At 33.6% G+C, this 17,085-nt stretch overlaps 3 protein-coding genes across 6 annotated transcripts in view; 2 read left to right on the plus strand and 1 right to left on the minus strand.

The window, feature by feature from the left end:
- Positions 1 to 17,085, minus strand: part of LOC143201314 (uncharacterized) — a 256,321-nt gene that overhangs the window by 152,603 nt on the left and 86,633 nt on the right. The window lies entirely within an intron of this gene.
- Positions 3,648 to 6,095, plus strand: LOC143201323 (uncharacterized). Of its 4 annotated transcripts, XM_076412315.1 has the most exons (4): positions 4,747 to 4,848; positions 4,905 to 5,021; positions 5,473 to 5,669; positions 5,735 to 6,095. In XM_076412315.1, exons 2-4 carry the CDS (start codon positions 4,967 to 4,969, stop codon positions 6,032 to 6,034), a joined length of 552 nt encoding a protein of 183 aa, XP_076268430.1. In that variant the 5' UTR covers positions 4,747 to 4,848; positions 4,905 to 4,966; the 3' UTR covers positions 6,035 to 6,095. The 4 variants fall into 4 exon arrangements, with proteins under 4 accessions (XP_076268431.1, XP_076268432.1, XP_076268430.1 ...); XM_076412316.1 differs by lacking the exons at positions 4,747 to 4,848; positions 4,905 to 5,021 and adding an exon at positions 3,648 to 3,805; XM_076412317.1 differs by lacking the exons at positions 4,747 to 4,848; positions 4,905 to 5,021 and adding an exon at positions 4,089 to 4,186.
- Positions 10,858 to 12,300, plus strand: LOC143201530 (uncharacterized). The gene is made up of 3 exons (XM_076412658.1): positions 10,858 to 11,107; positions 11,165 to 11,332; positions 11,435 to 12,300. Exons 1-3 carry the CDS (start codon positions 10,918 to 10,920, stop codon positions 12,298 to 12,300), a joined length of 1,224 nt encoding a protein of 407 aa, XP_076268773.1. The 5' UTR covers positions 10,858 to 10,917.

Genomic DNA, 17,085 nt, shown 5'->3' on the forward strand with positions numbered 1-17,085 from the left:
AATTAGTAGTAATAAATACTACTTTTAATTGTAAAATATCGCTAAAATATTTTTAATACTTTAACTTCTTAGAACAACTTTTCAGTGTTCAATCATTTTATAGTAGAGGAATTATATATTTAAATTTGATTGCCTTGTTAAGAAAATATTTGTTATGGTGCCATCAATAAATTGAATTGCTACTTTTAGGGGATTTATTAACTTAAAGAAATCTATTTTGTCTAAATTTACAAATAACTACATTTGTTTAACAAATCTTAACCAAGATTGCTTAAAGAATTTTGTTGGATCTATTAGAGGTCATAGGGCTCATCACTTCAATTTTTTCACATCATTCTCCCGGAGAAAATTGGGAAGAAGATGAACATGTTAGATAACTTACATCCTTTTTTAACGGGAGATCTAGTACCACTTGAGGTTGTTAAATCACCAGTTGAGTATATTTTCAGTTCCAGAGAATTTTGCTCTGAGGAAAACGAGTCTAATATTGTATTTTAGTCTTATTTCAGGCTATTTAACAAAACTTCTGAAAAAGAGACAACATGCAATATTTGTCTATATTCTATATTAAGTAGTTCCACAGATTAAATACTCTAAAATCTAAATATTTTTGAAAAGCACATAAATTTTTAGTGTTTCAACTGTCCAATCGATAATGATTTTCAAGACCAAATTTTAGGTTATTATGAGGTGTGATTGTATTTTTAGTTTAATGAAGTTAATGCGATATCAACAGGGAAGGATTTAAAGTTTACCTTCAATATATCAAGATAAGCTAGAACTCTAATAGATCCTATAAAATTGATGGCACTAAACATATATGGGAAGGCGTTATAGAAGAATTATAGATATTTTAATATTGCCTAGAATAGAGTTCATAATTGTTTTTTTTTTGCTTTTTCTTTATATATATTTATATTATTTACACTTATGTATATTTGTATAGGATTTTATTTTAATAAATTAATTTTAAAATTTAAATTTGATTTTTATTTAAATACTATTGGCCAATAAATGTGACGTCACAAAATAATCAGGGGAAATGGCAGACCAATCAAAGCAAAGTATTTTCATTACAGGTTTCTACATAACTATTTTAAACTAACCAATCAAATTCGCGTTGTCAGCGCCGCCAATGATTGGACTAAGCGAAACTTTGCCCCACTACTTACCATTGCAGTTGCACACCCCTGGTTAATAACTTCGATATTATTATTAACTAAAATTAATTGTTATTTTGTCTGGGGATATATTGCAAAAACATGAATCAATAAGGACTTTGTGGAAGGGAAAACCACATAATAGTGCAACAAAATAGGCTGAATTAACTGTTCTATCGGTCGAAAATAGTCATCAGATCTTTTAAAGCAACAAAATCAAAACCTAACCACAGAATCTGCAGATGCAGCAATACCCTATTCTCCAAGCCATATTGATTGCTTATTCGTGAGATGAATCAGTAATATTGTCCAGCAAGAGTTCATCGAACACCTATATAGATGCTGTATAGATTTACTAAATTTTCCTAAGGCATTATTTTTGGAAATTATCTATGCAAAAACTAGGAAATGTAAAAAAATCATAACGCATCACTGTATATTACATGATCCATAACAAAAACAAACATTCCAATATAATAATATAATTATAATACCTCTTTTATTTTACAATTATTTTATTGGAAAGACAAAATAGCATGAAACTAATCAACAGAAAAACCTATGTCGTCAGATTCTACACAATACAATATATTCATAGCGGTTTAAAGTTGATACGCCACAATTATTATAGCTTTTAGTCCCTTTTAATTAATATGATATAAAATAATAATTGTTTTTAAATTAATATTATGGGAAATAATCTTGTTAAATAAATATATGTCACATCTAGGTGATTTTAGTGTAGCTAATAACTAATACTGCAATTTATTTCTACGTAAGGATTCAAGCATTCTATAATGCTCTTATATTACACGAAAATCACGTTTAGATGGCACCATCGAGAACATTTTTGTAGTTCAGCCGTTTTAGTATAGGCCACCACACATTCATTAGAGAGACTATTTTTATGTTCAATTTATACTATTATCTATTTTATCTTCACCTACATTCAACCACAAGTATCTATACGTATATATTATTCTTCTAGGAAATATATTATTATGCTTTACTTCAATAGAAAACGTTGTTATTAATAAGTTACCATTGACTTGATTGGCGTAGTGGTTAAGGCGACAGGAGGGTCCTTCTACTGTTGCGCTAGTCGCGTGATTGTTTATGTGATAAGAGTGCAAAATCACTAATAACCAGTCTGAGTAAGACCGGATGATTTCTCGGACGATAGCTATAAATTAGTTACTCGCCAATCTGTAGTTGGTAAAGAGGATACTCTAAAATATAACAAAAAAAATTGGTTTACAACGCGATAATATTATACATTTCTGGGATGACTAAAGAAGTACAAGCTTTTATATAACCTATTAGAAACAAATACCGAAATAAATAATAATTGTTTTATTTCACTACATAGTATAAAACAAAGTCGCCTTTTCTGTCCCTATATCCCTATGTGCGCTTAAATCTTTAAAACTACGCAAGGGACTTTGATGCGGTTTTTTTCAATAGATAGAGTGATTCAAGAGGAAGGTTTATATGTATAATACATGCATAACATACTAAGGCAACATTGCTAATTTTAGAGGTTTCTAACGTGATGTCGTAAATTAACCTATTTTTTTAGGCTTATTTAGCAATTAGTAAAACGGTGCCTAACCCTACCAGTTAGATCAAATTAATGTACTACAGTATTGTACACCATAAAAAGGTCTACAAAAAAGTCCGCGATGGTATATGTTTATCTTTTAGGGATAACCCACATTAACCATTTTTATTGTTTACTTTTTACGTGAGAAAATGGCTTATTTACGAAACTATTTTAAGCAATACGGCATTAATCCTTATCGAATTAAGTACCTTAAATACAGTGTGCAATTAATATAGATCAATATGGTTCCTTACAGCATGTAAATTAAACAAATATTTTCGGAGATATTACAAATTTAAAATTTGCGTTTAAAAATGTGTAATGTAATAAAAATTGTATGAATTTAGATATTCCAAAGATAGCAGGAAATCTTCATAGTAAGTATAGGGGAAGAGGAATTGTTTTACTCCAAATTTAATGCGTGCAGGCCAAGGGCAGTAATGAATGAACCAAAAATACTGGATCGATTTTAATCATGTTTTCATTGAGTGACATAGGCATATATATTTTATGCCCGTGCAAAGTCGGAGCGAGCCGCTATGTTTTTATATACAACGTTCATATTTTTTCTGTAGTGTATTTAATTTAGTATCAGCATTGCACCTGTGCGAAGCCGGGGCGGGTCGCTAGTTAATATATATTTTAAATTCTCCCTTATTATAACCCTCTACCAACGAGGGTTTTTGTCTGGACTGGACCTACAATTTAAAGTGGTGGGCTCCGAACCGTAGTCCTCGGCGTTAAGTCTACCGACTGACCAGTGACGACAGCCTGCTTACTGGTGTGACTGGGATGGTTATTCTTTGTCCGATTTTCCACTGTTGGCTATAAAGACATTTACAATTACAATCACAAACGTAAAGTACATCTGCCTCAGTAGGACGTGAATCCGCGGCTATCGCAACAGTGCCCTACCAAGCCGGATAATTGTTTATTGGTAAATCGTGTTTAATTGACTGTAGCAAATGACATTTGGATGGTGAACTTCGAGAGTTATCATGCAGCAGTATGACGTCTTTACATTCTAGTCATCTTTTCGCTGGTAAGAGATTTTTTTTTCTCGATCTTAAACTTTTTGAAAATTTGGAAATAGTGGTATAGATGACTGCTGATGCCTTCAACAGAGCTTGCAATTTAATATTTTCTAATTTCCAAAGGCGTATTTAAAATCTTTTTTGTTCTTGGAATTTATGCAGAATACTATTAGCTTTTTGCATGTATTCTCATCACTTTTTCAATCTAAAATTGCATTTAATCAGAAAGATTGGTACAATGTATTAATATAAATATTTTTTTCATTTTGCAACATGACGATATTGTGTTGAAAGAACAATGTCAGTTTGGCATCATCGACCCATTCTGGCACAGCTTCAGCATTTCGAAACCATATACTATGGATGGTAATCACAAGGAGCAATGCCTGGTGAGTACGCTAGATGCGTCAGAATTCTGCTTCAACAAGAATATGTCATTTTCGTCGCTATTACTGGCCTTTTTGGACCATGTTAATTACTGTTGGTACAGTCCAGGAGGTGCGACGTTGTCACGTTTATATATTTTTATGATAATTTAATTAAATTTCAAATTGATTAAAATGATACGCAACAATTTCTATTTATAGTGAAAAAATGATCAGAATACATGCAATCACCTGATAATACAATGTTTAACATTGACAAGTACAGAATAATTGAGGTTTGGGAATTTTATTCCGACAATGGTTAAGAGTCAGTAGGTTACCAAAAGGTTATCTCTTTTTATTTGTGGTTTTTCTTGGTATCGTTATTGTTGACTTTCGTATAAGTGTAGAATAAACAGAAATACTTCAAGTACTATTGCAGTATGTTCATCTTTGTTAATTTCATAGGGCTTGTGTAATATTTTGTTTTCAATGATCGCTAACATCGATGAACTCATTATATGAGTACTAAATAATTTAGGCCAGATTGTCCATTAATTTCAAATAAATTGATTTTCTGTTCTTAACAAATCATCCAAACTGTGCGTTGTTTCGTGGAAACCTTATCATTCTAGTTTTTAAAAATTTCCTTGATGATTCTTAATACGTTTCATAATGTGTTTATGGTAATCATCACATCTTTATAAAATCCCATCGTAGAAATGACGTTATCGCTTTAAAGAAATCCCCTACTCGACTGGTCGGAAGTAAACAACTTCGAATCAGTCCACTCTGATCTTCGCCATGAGAACGTTGCTTATCACTCTATTGTGCGCCACATTCGCTTTTGGCATCAATGGTAAGTCTCCCATTTGGCTGCAACAGAATAATCTGTTAACTTCAGTTAGACTAAGCGAGTTTGTCTTAATTTGAATGGTGTTTTAATGAAAGTATAGTGAAGATGTTCCAAGTTCTAATATATATACGTATAACTAGTTATGTTGTAGTCAAAAGTGATAATTATTAAGGTTAACTGGTGGCTATACAGGTTATTATAATTTTAATAGTTGATGCTCAAACATTTAAACAATGTTTTGAAAAAAATAATTGCATTTATGGCGCCCTCTATCCATTTAACGTGTAAATTACTTTGCATATTATAGAGTTCTGTAAGCACACATCTGTAGTACCTGTCTTGTGCCATAGATGTCACCGTATTGCAACAAGGAGGAATAATGATCATTTTTGAATGTTTTTTTGGAATTACTGAATTATTAAGTATTAAACCTGTTCCTCTTAATCGTTTGCAGATTATTACTGGAGGGACTATACCGGAGTAATTCCTTGGGACGCTTACTCCCCTGGAAAAGCTGGCAATGGCGAGCCGATTTATATCGGACAGGGGTTCTTGAAGAAACACCCCGGCGTATATCCGATAGTTATTCAACAAGGCAAGCCCCTTCGTGTTCCTATTCTAGGTTCACACACCCCCGACACTTTCGTTCAGGTATATTGAGTCAGTCCATGCCTGGTAACGCGACAAAAAACATTAAATAATTATTATTTTTTCAGATATTGTGCTCTCCATATCCCCAGAGCTTCAAATGGATGCAGATGAACGCAACCCATCTGCATCTAATTTCTGCTGATATCCACTTGGTTCGAGGAGGTGTGGAGGATGGAAACTGGTTGAATATCGGTCGGATTACCTATCAGGGAGAGATGAAGATTGGCAAGGTTCTTGGCGGGCACGTCGGCAATGCTGAGTTTTGGTTCCTGCATGGCACAGAGGAAAAGATGGTGAAATCTTACGAAGTGCTGTATTTCGATGGCACTAGAGAAAATGACATTGACGTACGGATAGAAACTTAATGTTTTTTTATAACTTTTTGATTATAATAGTATATTTTCGAAAATAAAAGCGTCTAATCGACTGTTTGTCTTTATCATTTCTTCTGCGAAATGTATTCTATATTAGACTTAGTATATCAGTGTTGTTACTGGTCCAGACAATATATAGATTATCTAGATTATTATTTAATACTTAAGCCAAAACTGGAAAAAAGAGTGTAAGGTTTATATATAATAGTTATTACAAATACATAAAATCAAACCAAAGTGGGAAACATACACATAATTTTAACCATTCAAACCTTCGCCTACTTTAGCTTGAGATTCATCGAGCCAACTGTAAAATTTGGCAGATAATTAACAGAGAAAAGTAATTCCGTATTAAAAGGTGAAGGTGCCGCGATTTGATAGTAAAGGCTTGTTTCAGTGACGTAATATTGAATGATGTTGCCATTTTATAAGAGATTAAATGATATTTGTTAATTGATATATGTGCAGAGTCGTATATATATATATATATATATATATATATATATATATATATATATATATATATATATATATATTTATATATATATATATATATATATATTTATATATATATATACGACTATATATATACTTTCCAGTACACCTGGTGGTCATAGTAGAAATGATGTTATTGCTTTGAAATATTGTTAAGGTTTCGATCGGTTACAGATAATTAGCCTCGAATTAGTCCACTATGATCTTCGCCATGAGAATTCTGCTTATCACTGTGTGTTAAGTAATTAATGAATTAACTACAATTTCTTCGTCTTAGTACAGACCGTGGTTTACTGAAAGTATAGTGAATATGTTCAAAATTCTAATATATGTACGTATATCTAGAAATCTTCTAGCTATAAATGATAATTATTAAAGTTTTCTAGTGGCAATGCAGGTTTTATAATTTTAATAATCGATGCCAAAATGTTTGAACAATTTTTTGAAATAGTAACGTCGATAGTGGCGCCCTCTATCCAAGCAACGTGTAAAGTATGTTGCATGCTGTAGAGAGTGCTGTAAACAGATTTATCGGTGGTATATCTGTAGTAAGGGTGTTGGCCACCGAAAAAATGTCGACATTATGTTATATCGATATTAAAAAAAATATCGATGTTTTTACAAAAAAAATATATCGATATTTTTAGGAAAAATATAAAAATAATGAAATATTAGCCTAAAAAATATATTTTTCTTCTAAATCTTTTAAAGAGTAATGGCTAATAAATTATAAACATTATGTTAGACAAAAAGCAAAACACATTAGAACCAAAATAAAAAAAAACTATACTGGTTAGTCGAAAAATACTCTCAACTTGATCTAAAATCAAACAGGTTAATTTATAAGACAATCATAAATCGAATTTGGACCTATGCGGTGCAAATATGGGGTTACACTAAACATTCAGATCAACTAGTCATTCAACGCTGTCAAAACAAGGTTCTTCGATTGATTACCAATGCCTATCGCTACGTAACCAACGAAGAACTGCACGATGATCTGGAAGTTGAATAGATTTGCGAAGTTATCCAAGATTTCGCCTTGAAACACGAAAGAAGATTACTAAATCATACTAACGTGGAAGCAATATAACTTCTGGACAGCGCGCAGGATGCCTGGAGATTGAAGCGAACCAAATCATACGAACTTAAATAAAGCGTATACTTTTAGTGTAAACTATAGTTGTAAGTTATTATAATTTTATAATTGAGGAATAGATTTTGATGTATTTTCTCAGACTCGTCTTGCTTGTGAATTAATCTAAGTACAAATGAAATGTTGTAATTAATTGATTTGTAATTAAGATTGTACTAAGCGTATCTAATAAAGATGTTATAAAAACATAATTATTAAGCTTGCTGGGCTTTTAATGTTTTTATTCTTATTCGTATACAGATTATTACTGGAGGGACTATATTGGAGAAATCCTTAGTGACGTACACTCTTTAGGAAACTTTCGCCACAGAGAACCGATGTATTTTTCCAGTCATCATTCAAAACGGCAAGCCTGTGCGGGTTTCTGTTCAGGACCCTCCCACCGCTGAAGGTTACTAAAAAATGAAACAATCACAAACATAAATTTAAGACCATGCCCCAGCAGGATTCGAACCCGCGACTATCGTAACAGTAGGAGGATCGTTCTGTGGCCTTTACCATTGCGCCAATTGGCAAGAAAATAACTCTAAAGAGTAGACAGTAATAAGCATGACCGCTACTTGGGATCTATGAGAATAGCATTATTATTTGACAGGGCTACCAAGATATTCATTTTGAATAGTTGAACCAACTAACGGCACATGTTATCAACCGTGTTATTTTCTTCGATATTACGTTAATTACACTTTAGATATAATTAAAGGTACTTAAAATAGTCAATACTAACATAAGAATATTATTGGTGTGAATAAATTACTGATTTTCACCTCTTCTTCGACGAAAATTTCTTCTCAGCGAGCAATCTTTTGAGATCTGAGAACAGGAAATAGTCGCTGGGGGACAGATCTGGAGAATACGGTGGATGAGGAAGCAGTTTGAAGCCCAATTCATGGATTTTTGCTATCGTTTTCACTGACTTGTGATACAGTGCATTGTCTTGGTGAAGCAGCATTTTCTTTTTCTTCAAATGTGGCCGTATCTTGGAGATTTCGTCCTTAAAACGGTCTAATAACGCTATGTAATAGTCGCTGTTGATGGTCCTTCCTATTTCAAAGTAGTCAATGAAAATTATTCCATGCGTATCTCAAAATACAGACGCCATAACCTTGCCAGCCGACTGTTGCGTTTTTCTCACGCTTTTCGTGTGCAGTGCACTCAGATAACTATCGATTGGACTTCGTAGTGAATGATGTTTCATCTATTGTTACATATAGACGCAAAAACTCGGGTTTATTACGCTTGATCATCTTCAAACACTGCTCCAAATCATCAACTTCTGGTTGTTTTTGGTCAAAAGTGAGCTCGCGCGGCGCCCATTTTGCACAGAGCTCTCTCTTACCTAAATATTCGTGAACGATACACCGGCTGGTACCAATCTCTAAATTAAAATACACGACCTGTTTGCGGTTTCTAGCGATTTATAATTACATTAGGGGCCCTGACACCATCTATACACCATAAAATATTAAATTATCACACAGAAATATTAAAATAATTTATAAATAAGACCTGTACCCGTTCAAGTGGCAATTTTTCGACTTTTTTGCAATAATAACTTTTATTTCTGGTAAAGTAAATACGAGAATTGTCATGAAGTGGTTTTTCAAAAATAGCTATATTGCCATATCTCGGCATATCTAAACCGTTATGGGAAGTTTTGGAGCAATTGGCCGATGTTTTGGTTCAAACATTGGACAATATTCCATTGGAAATTATTCAGACACTCTATGAATCTATTCATCGAAGAATTGCGCTTGTTTTGAAAAGAAATGGTGGCTCAACAACTTATCTTCTTATATATAAAAATGAATCGCAAAATATGTTCCTAAGCGCATAACTCAACAACGCCTGGACCAATTTGGCCAAATCTTTTATTAAAATGTTCGTTGAAGTTCAGGGATGGTTTTTACGGCGAGAAAAATTAGAATTATTGCTGGAAAAACCCTAAAAATAGCCCTTTTTGTTTGAATTTGTTTCGTGTATCAGTTGACAATTCATCTGTCATCTGTCAAAAGTCATCTGTAACAGACAACTTTTTTTTTTTAAATTTGATATGACTTGAACTCAAATCCTTTTAATCCGTACGAATTGTTTTATTTATTTAAAATTTTTTATTTGTTTAAAATTTAATTCAAATTTTAAATAAATAAAACAATTCGTACGGCTTAAAAGGATTTGAGTTCAAGTCATATCAAATTTAAAAAAAAAGTTGTCTGTTACAGATGACTTTTGACAGATGACAGATGAATTGTCAAGTGATACACGAAACAAATTCGTATATCGTGTTTTGTGCAGAGTGTTTAGTTAGTTAGTGTTTGTTTAGTTCGTGATTAGTGAAAAAATAATTTATATTTGATATGCCTCCTATAAGACGAAGCAATTTAGGTAGAAGAACCAGAAATGCTATAAACCAAGCTAATTACCGATCTAATCGTACTGCACAAGAACGTGACGACGGAAATGAACGTGAAAGAATTCGGATATCACAAACGCGTGAAGCGCGAGCGCGACATTCAACTAATAATCGCGCAAGTTTGAATCCAGCTGCTTTCAGTTACGATGTGTCAATTGACTACAGTAACTACCAATGTGTTGTTATTGGTTCTATCAACTTGGTTTGCTCACACTGTAAGGCATTAAAATACAAAAACGAAGCCAATGGATTGTGTTGCGCAAATGGTAAAGTGAAATTGATACAATTGGATCCACCACCAGAACCATTGTACTCATTGGTTTCAGGAATAGGAACAGATTCTATACACTTTTTGACACATATTCAACAATATAACAATTGCTTTCAAATGACTTCATTTGGGGCAACAAATGCAGTTCGGGAAAATTTTATGCCAACTTTCAAGGTATGTATTATAGCAGTTACTCATAATTATTTTAGCGAACAAAATTTTCTGTCACCAAAGTTAAGATGTGTTACTAATCTTCAATTTCTTAATCATTACGAAATATATCACTTAATCATCATATTATATGGTGATTCAGTTTCAGTGACACTTTTATGATATTTTATATTTGATAGATATTAGTTAAAACTAAATATATACTTTTTAAGATCAAATATTATTTAAGTTTGATCATTGACAATCCATTAATTTATACCACACCATAATATTTTTTTTATTTACAGATACAAGGGCAAATATATCACAGAGCAGGTTCACTGTTACCAGTGTCAGATAGCGACAACAAATTCCTGCAAATTTATTTTATGGGCAATTCACCACAAGAAATTGATCTGCGTTGTGCACATAACAATTTAGTAAAAAGGTCTATTGTAGAACAATTACAAACTTTATTTCATCAACACAATCAATTGATTATATTGTTTAAAACTGCCCTGGATCTGATGCCATCCGATAATCACAAAATTGTAATCAGAGCTGATAAAACACCTGCAGGTCAACATACAAGACGTTTTAATGCACCAACTATTGATGAAGTTGCTATCGTTGTAGTTGGAGAAAACTTGGAATCCCGTGATATTGTTTTACATCGTCGGAATTTTCAATTACAACCTATAAAGGAAACACACCGCTCATATGATGCACTGCAATATCCCATTATATTTTGGCAAGGTGAAGATGGCTACGATTTATCAATAAAAATGATAAATCCCATTACAGGTAACTAAAATATTAGTTTAGCTATGGCGATAATATCTCAGTCACTATATTATGTATTTTAATTTTATATTTGAATGTTATTAAAACAAAATCTGTTTACAGGTTCTGAAACCAACAAAAAAGTCAGTTCAATGAACTATTATTCATACCGCCTAATGATTCGGGAAAATGCAGATAATCACATATTGAAATGTCGGCGATTATATCACAAATATGTTGATGACATGTATGTTAAAATTGAAACGGAGAGATTAACATTCATCAGGTTGAATCAAACCAAACTCCGATCTGAAGAGTATATTCACCTTCGAGATGCGATTAATACTGATGGAAATGCACAGAATGTCGGTCGGATGACTATTCTTCCAGCAACATACATCGGAAGCCCTCGGCATATGCACGAATATGCTCAAGATGCCATGTCGTATGTTCGTCATTATGGTACAGCAGATTTGTTCATCACATTTACATGCAATCCGCAATGGATAGAAATTAAGCAGGAGTTATTACCTGGGAAATCATCCATTGATCGTCATGATATTACAGCCAGAGTCTTTAGACAAAAGTTGAAATCTTTAATGAATTTCATCGTAAAACATAATGTGTTTGGTGAGACACGCTGCTGGATGTATTCTGTGGAGTGGCAGAAACGAGGATTGCCACATGCACACATTTTGATTTGGTTGGTTGAAAAGATAAGGCCAAATGAAGTTGATGCAGTGATATCAGCTGAAATCCCTAATGTACAAGTAGATCCTGGATTGCATGAGGTAGTTATCAAAAACATGATACATGGTCCCTGTGGAACTCTTAATCAAAATTCACCGTGTATGATGGATGGTAAATGTTCAAAACGATATCCACGGACATTAATATCGGAAACAATTACTGGTAATGACGGTTATCCATTGTATCGTCGCAGATCGACAGCAGACAATGGAAAATCAACAATTGTCAAATTAAATTAACAAGATATTGAAATAGATAATCGTTGGATTGTTCCATATTCACCCATTTTATCAAAGACATTCAAAGCACACATCAACGTTGAATCTTGCCATTCAGTGAAATCGATTAAATACATTTGCAAATATGTAACCAAAGGGAGTGATATGGCTGTGATTGGAATTGGTGCAGAGAATTCTAATGATGAAGTTACCCAATACCAAATGGGCCGCTATGTCAGTAGTAATGAAGCAGTTTGGCGAATATTTTCTTTTCCTATTCATGAGAGACACCCTTCTGTTGTTCACTTAGCTGTGCATTTAGAAAATGGACAAAGAGTGTATTTTACAGCACAGAACGCAGTACAAAGAGCTGCTCAGCCACCATCTACTACATTAACCAGTTTTTTTGAGACATGCCAAAACGATGATTTCGCACAAACATTGCTATATTCTGAAATGCCAAAATATTATACCTGGAATCAATCCTCAAGGAGATTTATACGACGGAAACAAGGAAAACCAGTTCCAGGATATACAGATGTATATTCCACCGATGCGATTGGCCGGATTTATTCAGTACATCCAAGCAATGATGAATGTTTTTATTTACGACTGCTATTAGTCAATGTACGTGGCCCAACATCATTCTAATAGTTAGGAAATGTTGATGATGAATTGTGTGGATCCTACAGAGAAGCCTGTCAACGTTTGCAATTGCTTGAAAATAACGCTCATTGGGATCAAACTCTCAATGATGCTGTAATATCATCACACGCTCATCAAGTACGAACATTGTTTTCTATAATCATATCTACATGCTTCCCATCAAACCCAATTGATTTGTGGATCAAGTACAAAGATTATATGTGTGATGATATTTTGTATCAAATACGGAATAGAATGGGAAATCCAAATATACAAATCAGTGAAGAAATTTACAATGAAGCATTGATTTCAATTGAGGACATGTGCTTGATAATGTCAAACAAACTATTAATTCAATTAGGCCTGACCGCGCCCAATCGTCCAATGCATGACGCTTTTAACCAAGAGTTGCATCGAGAAAGACTGTATGGTCTCAACGCTTTGAAAGAATAAATTCAAACAAATCTTCCACTGTTAAATGAACAACAGAAGTATGTATTTGAAACTCTTATGAAAGTAACAAATGATGAAACTGGAGGGATTTATTTCTTAGATGCACCTGGTGGTACAGGAAAAACTTTTTTTATTTCATTAATATTAGCAACAATTCGCTCACAAAATAAAATTGCACTTGCACTCGCTTCGTCGGGAATCGCAGCAACTTTGCTTGAAGGTGGTCGAACAGCCCATTCAGCACTAAAATTGCCATTAAATATGCAAAGCAATGAATCTCCAACCTGCAACGTTTCGAAGAACTCTGCAATGGCAAAGGTTTTGCAGCAATGTAAATTGATTGTTTGGGATGAATGCACGATGGCACATAAAAAATCTTTGGAGGCTTTAGACAGAACCTTAAAAGATCTACGTAGCAATAATAACCGATTTGGTGGTGCAATGATTTTATTAGCAGGAGATTTTCGTCAAACATTGCCAGTGATTCCACGATCAACGCCAGCTGATGAACTCAATGCATGTCTAAAGTCCTCCAATTTGTGGAAACATGTTAAAGTACTTCATTTAAGCAAGAATATGCGTGTCGAGTTGCAAAATGACCAATCTGGAAACATATTCTCTAAACAACTCATTGACATTGGTAATGGCAAATTTCCTATAGACATGTTGACGGCTTGCTTTTGCTATGACTATAAACAAGTCCCAGGGGCAATCATTAAGTGTTTGTGGTATTAATCTAGAAAACCCATGTTTCTCACATGGTCAATTGTATGTTGCCTGTTCCCGTGTTGGAAAACCATCAGATTTGTTTATCTATGCGCCAGGTAATCAAACAAAAAACATCGTATACCACAAAGCAATATAATGATAATAATAATAATAATTATGATTCACATGATTAACAATAAAGCGATTACTTACTTTTCAATCCTTATATATGTTTTATTTAATTATTTTTTATTCACAACGCCCTATCACCAGGGTGATGGTTCTGTTCAGGAGAATTTTTTAAAATACGTAGGCACAAAAACTGCCACATTACAAATCTTTTTGACAGGACGAAGTCTGTCGGGTCAGCTAGTTAATAAATAAATATTGTGGGAACAACGGTGTGCGTACCTGGTTAGTCGCCAATGATTCCTAACAATGAATTATATATAATTAGAAGTTCAGATATGCGCAAAAATAATGAACAATAAGAATAAGTAGTGACAATGCAAGCATAAATATTTGGTTTCATTGGCTTCGCAATTAACTCGCTTGTTTTTCGTTTCTTTCATAATTCTTGTGTGGTATTTTTAAATCGATATGTCGGTGGCGCCATCTAACATATTAAATCTCCTCTATAACCCCCTTCCCTCCGACGACGACGTCAGTGTCTAACGTAGCACGCCGTAATGGAACATGAATATTATACTCCGTTTTTGACAAGCCACGTACGGTTGCATTTACAAATTGTCAACCAGACGTCAGTCGTTTGCAACGCCGTCTAGTTAATTCCCACCGTCTATTTCCTCGTGGCGTACGTCTCTTGCATGTACGACTTGATTAACAGTCCCCGAGGGGATCGACGCACTCTAGATTCCTTCGGCCTACCTGAGCAAATATCCGAATATTTTAATTCACGTCTTCCCAATGACTGGCAAATTCCACTCCTCTTGCTTGTTGTGCTCTTCCGGTCTGAAGAAGACAGGCCAAAATGTTTTATAAAAATTGATACAGCATATGTTTGAGTCACCGTTAGTAATAATTCTGTTTTAAGTATTTTGATAATACATGAAACAGTGCCTAAACCTTTTATTGCTTTCACAAAGAACAATTTTTATTAGTTCTCTTGGGCATATATATTAGTTTTAAATTATCTTCTTTTAATTTGAAGTTTTATTGTTGAAAATCGGTACAATATATATTATTCAAAGTATTGCCGATCGATAGATGCCATATTTTCCTATCATTCAGGCATTTTACGGATTTCGTCTCGAATCAACCCATTTTTTGTTACCTTCGTAAGAAGCCAATGGCTGCTGAGACAGGTCTGCGACTCGTATGTCGGAATGAGTAGTAATCATAAGGAGCAAAGTCTGGAGAATACGATGGGTGGGGTAGTATTCCTCATTTTAATGTTTCCAAGTATGTTTCAACAGTTTTGCAACATTTATGTGTTTGCAACTGAAGAATTATATGGTGGTATCTCTGCTCATATTACGGCCGTTTTTTCATTCAGTTCGACTGCCTTTTTCTTCATCCTTCTTAACTTCCGGCAAATGCGATTTACTTCCAGGTCTAATACAGATATTTTCGTTCACATTTCGATGAAATTACAAATGCTGAAAAATAAGTCACCCACATGAAGGTGATGAAGCTTTAAAATTAGTTTATAGGCCTGACAGTTTTTGATATTTGTTTCTTGTTCTCAAAATGGGTCATGGTATGTTGAAGACTTGTTGATTTCTGCTTGTCTCATGCTGTTCTCGTCTCTCTTCATTCTCGTAATATAACTATAATATATAACTCTATAATATATATATATATATATATATATATATATATATATATATATAATATATATATATATATATATATATATATATATATATATATATATATATAATATATATATATATATATATATATATATATATATATATATATATATATATATATATATTATAGAGTATATGTATTTTGAGATGCGCATGGAATAATTCTCATTGACTACTTTGAAATAGGAAGGACCATCAACAGCGACTATTACATAGCGTTATTAGACCGTTTTAAGGACGAAATCTCCAAAATACGGCCACATTTGAAGAAAAAGAAAATGCTGCTTCACCAAGACAATGCACTGTATCACAAGTCAGTGAAAACGATGGCAAAAATCCATGAATTGGGCTTCAAATTGCTTCCTCATCCACCGTATTCTCCAGATCTGTCCCCCAGCGACTATTTCCTGTTCTCAGATCTCAAAAGATTGCTCGCTGAGAAGAAATTTTCGTCGAAGAAGAGGTGAAAATCAGAAATTTATTCACACCAATAATATTCTTATGTTAGTATTGACTATATTAAGTACCTTTAATTATGTCTAAAGTGTAATTAACGTAATATCGAAGGAAATAACACGGTTGATAACATGTGCCTTTAGTTGGTTCAACTATTCAAAATGAATATCTTGGTAGCCCTGTCGAATAATAATGCTTTTCTCATAGATCCCAAGTAGCGGTCGTACTTATTACTGTCTACTCTTTAGAGTTATTTTCTTGCCAATTGGCGCAGTGGTAAAGGCCACAGAACGGTCCTCCTACTGTTACGATAGTCGCGGGTTCGAATCCTGCTGGGGCATGGTCTTAAATTTATGTTTGATTGTTTCATTTTTTAGTAACCAGGCTGGGTAAGACCGGATGTCTTCTGGGATGATTTCGAAGTTAGTCATTCGCCAGTCCTTAGGCTTAATTCCGAGAACCGTGGTTCGAAGCCAATAGCTTAAAAAATTGCGTTAAACTATAGGTCCAGTCCAGACACGCTCTCGTTGGTAAAAAGTGGACTTTAAAATATAAAAAAATATAAACGATGCAACAACAAATAAACTATAAACAACAGAATTCTTAACCTTACAAAGCACAACATATTTTACCAGTGCCAGACCGAAAATGGCCGATGTAGTTGATTATGATTATGAGTTTTTTTGTGGTACTGAATGTAAGACTGAAT

Source organism: Rhynchophorus ferrugineus, unplaced genomic scaffold (genome assembly GCF_030347505.1).
Source record: "Rhynchophorus ferrugineus isolate W39M unplaced genomic scaffold, kcgeb_rfMv2 rfM8, whole genome shotgun sequence".
In the NCBI taxonomy this organism is placed as follows: Eukaryota; Metazoa; Arthropoda; class Insecta; order Coleoptera; family Curculionidae; genus Rhynchophorus; species Rhynchophorus ferrugineus.

Bases quoted from the DNA above. Each gene is read 5' to 3' on its own strand.
- LOC143201323 (XM_076412315.1), top strand. From the start codon at position 4,967: ATGAGAACGTTGCTTATCACTCTATTGTGCGCCACATTCGCTTTTGGC. The intron at 5,022-5,472 runs GTAAGTCTCCCA...AATCGTTTGCAG, and splicing joins ATTCGCTTTTGGCATCAATG to ATTATTACTGGAGGGACTAT. The intron at 5,670-5,734 runs GTATATTGAGTC...TTATTTTTTCAG, and splicing joins CCCCCGACACTTTCGTTCAG to ATATTGTGCTCTCCATATCC.
- LOC143201530 (XM_076412658.1), top strand. From the start codon at position 10,918: ATGGGCAATTCACCACAAGAAATTGATCTGCGTTGTGCACATAACAAT. The intron at 11,108-11,164 runs GTCAACATACAA...CTATCGTTGTAG, and splicing joins AGCTGATAAAACACCTGCAG to TTGGAGAAAACTTGGAATCC. The intron at 11,333-11,434 runs GTAACTAAAATA...ATCTGTTTACAG, and splicing joins AATGATAAATCCCATTACAG to GTTCTGAAACCAACAAAAAA.